Raw genomic sequence first — 2,015 nt, forward strand, 5'->3', positions numbered from 1 at the left:
GTGTGTGTGTGTGTGTGTGTGTGTGTGTGTGTGTGTGTGTGAGTGTACATGGTATTCCCTACATTATGGAGACCAAATGTACCCACACGTATAGTAATACCGTAATACCAGTCATTTTTGACCTAGTGGGGACATTTTTGGTCTCCATGAGGAAAACAGCTTATAAATCATCCAGAATGAAGTTTTTTGAGGGGTAGGTTTAAGGGTAGGGTTAGGGTAAGGGGATAGAAAATAGAGTTTGTACAGTGTAATAACCTTTACGACTATAGAATGTCCCTATTAAACAAATAAAACCCATCCTCTCTCTCTCTCTGTGTGTGTGTGTGTGTGTGTGTTAGGGTTAGAGTCAGGGTTAGGTTAAAATAGAGGGACAGAATTTAAGCTCACCTTCACTCCCATGTTGTGAACTTTATCTGAATTGTCCCCTTTATATTGTACGCTTCTGAAAATGACATACAGTATACTTTTCTTTTTTCTGTTTGACTTTTACAAACTGTCCAGCCAAAAGTCTGGTAACAGCCGAATTAATTGCTGTACCTCATGGTCCTGAAAGTTCAGAGTGTGCAGAACTGTAATCTCAGCAAAGAGTGAAAACTTTGAAGTGAACTAAAATGTTAAAGTTTTGATTTATGTAACATTTTAAGCCACTACATAGTTTCCAAACTTTGCTTTGATGAAATTACTGTTATTCTAAAATGTGAAAAATAGTAACAATACACTAGTTTGTTGGAACAGAATAAAAGTTTAGCTGCTTTAGTGTTCAAATCAAATAGAGCTCGGTGTTTAAATAAGGCACTTCTCTGATATACTTTAAAGTGTTAAAGAAATGAGAGTTGAAAAGGGGGAAGAAAAACTAAGGATTTCTCATTCATTTTGCCTGCCTTTTCTCTTCTCTCTCACTCACTCTTTCTGTCCCCATAGCTTAAACCCGCCCCCTGTTTCATTAGCAGGACCTGCCCTATAAATACTCTCTTTTGGCAGAGAAACTTACTCAGTGCCCTCAGAAACCCCCACACTAACTCATCCGCGTGCCCAGAGCTGCCAGTCATGAAGGAGCTGAAGAGCAAGGCGTTCTGGAGGGCCGTTTTGTCCGAGCTGGTGGGTATGACCCTCTTCATCTTCCTCAGCATTACAGCTGCAGTTGGAAACTCCAACAATGACAAACCAGATCAGGAGGTCAAGGTGGCACTTGCGTTTGGGTTGTCCATCGCCACTCTTGCCCAAAGCCTCGGTCACATCAGCGGAGCCCATCTGAATCCAGCTGTGACGCTGGGCTTGCTGGCCAGCTGTCAGATCAGCTTGCTGAAGGCTGTGATGTACATTGTGGCCCAGATGTTTGGTGCAGCACTGGCGAGTGGCATCGTGTATGGCGTCACCGATGGGAATGCCCTGGGGCTGAATACGGTGAGTACGCTGATTTTCAGTTGCTCTGCTGAGTCACCCCGTCTCGGACTGCTCTGTTTACATGATTGAGTCACTTATTGTAGTTCCAGCCTACTTGTTACTTTAAAATAATCAATATGTATGTTTTTCAATGAAACTGGAATGAGCCGAACTGTAATTGAATGTAAATTTTAAGTCTAGCAAATAGATCATGTTAAATTTCATGAATTATTAATTAGTTACAAAGCAAGATGGAGAAGTATTGAATTGTTCTGCACTGTTAAAAATATATCAAATTTCAATTTGGTTTTATGTAAGTCAAGAATATGAACAAATCTAATTATATTAAGTTAAACCAAGAAAAGCCATTGTAAGGTTCAAATAGCACACACACACAAATCTATCCTTTAGGTAACTGCTTTGAATTTTTCATTTTTTACAGTATGCTGGTACTGTTTATATTACAGTTTATATTACATTTATTTTACCTCTTGGGGAAAAAAGGTTAAAAATACAATTAAAGAAAAGGTAAACAAACCTAGTGCCCGGGTTATTTTTATATTAATGTATACACTATATTAAAAAAAAAAATTATAAAAAAAAAAAGAAAATTATAAAAAAATATATAAAAA

The 2,015-nt window shown here is 38.2% G+C and overlaps 1 protein-coding gene across 1 annotated transcript in view; it reads left to right on the top strand.

Annotated features, from left to right (window-relative positions):
- Positions 1 to 995: 995 nt before the first annotated feature.
- Positions 996 to 2,015, top strand: part of LOC107711683 (aquaporin-1-like) — a 4,960-nt gene continuing 3,940 nt past the window's right edge. The window contains exon 1 of the mRNA XM_016516701.1: positions 996 to 1,404. Within this exon, the coding sequence (XP_016372187.1) occupies positions 1,048 to 1,404 (357 nt within the window). The 5' untranslated portion in view covers positions 996 to 1,047. The remainder of the gene's footprint in view (positions 1,405 to 2,015) is intronic.

Source organism: Sinocyclocheilus rhinocerous, unplaced genomic scaffold (genome assembly GCF_001515625.1).
Source record: "Sinocyclocheilus rhinocerous isolate Xijiao unplaced genomic scaffold, SAMN03320098_v1.1 scaffold807, whole genome shotgun sequence".
In the NCBI taxonomy this organism is placed as follows: Eukaryota; Metazoa; Chordata; class Actinopteri; order Cypriniformes; family Cyprinidae; genus Sinocyclocheilus; species Sinocyclocheilus rhinocerous.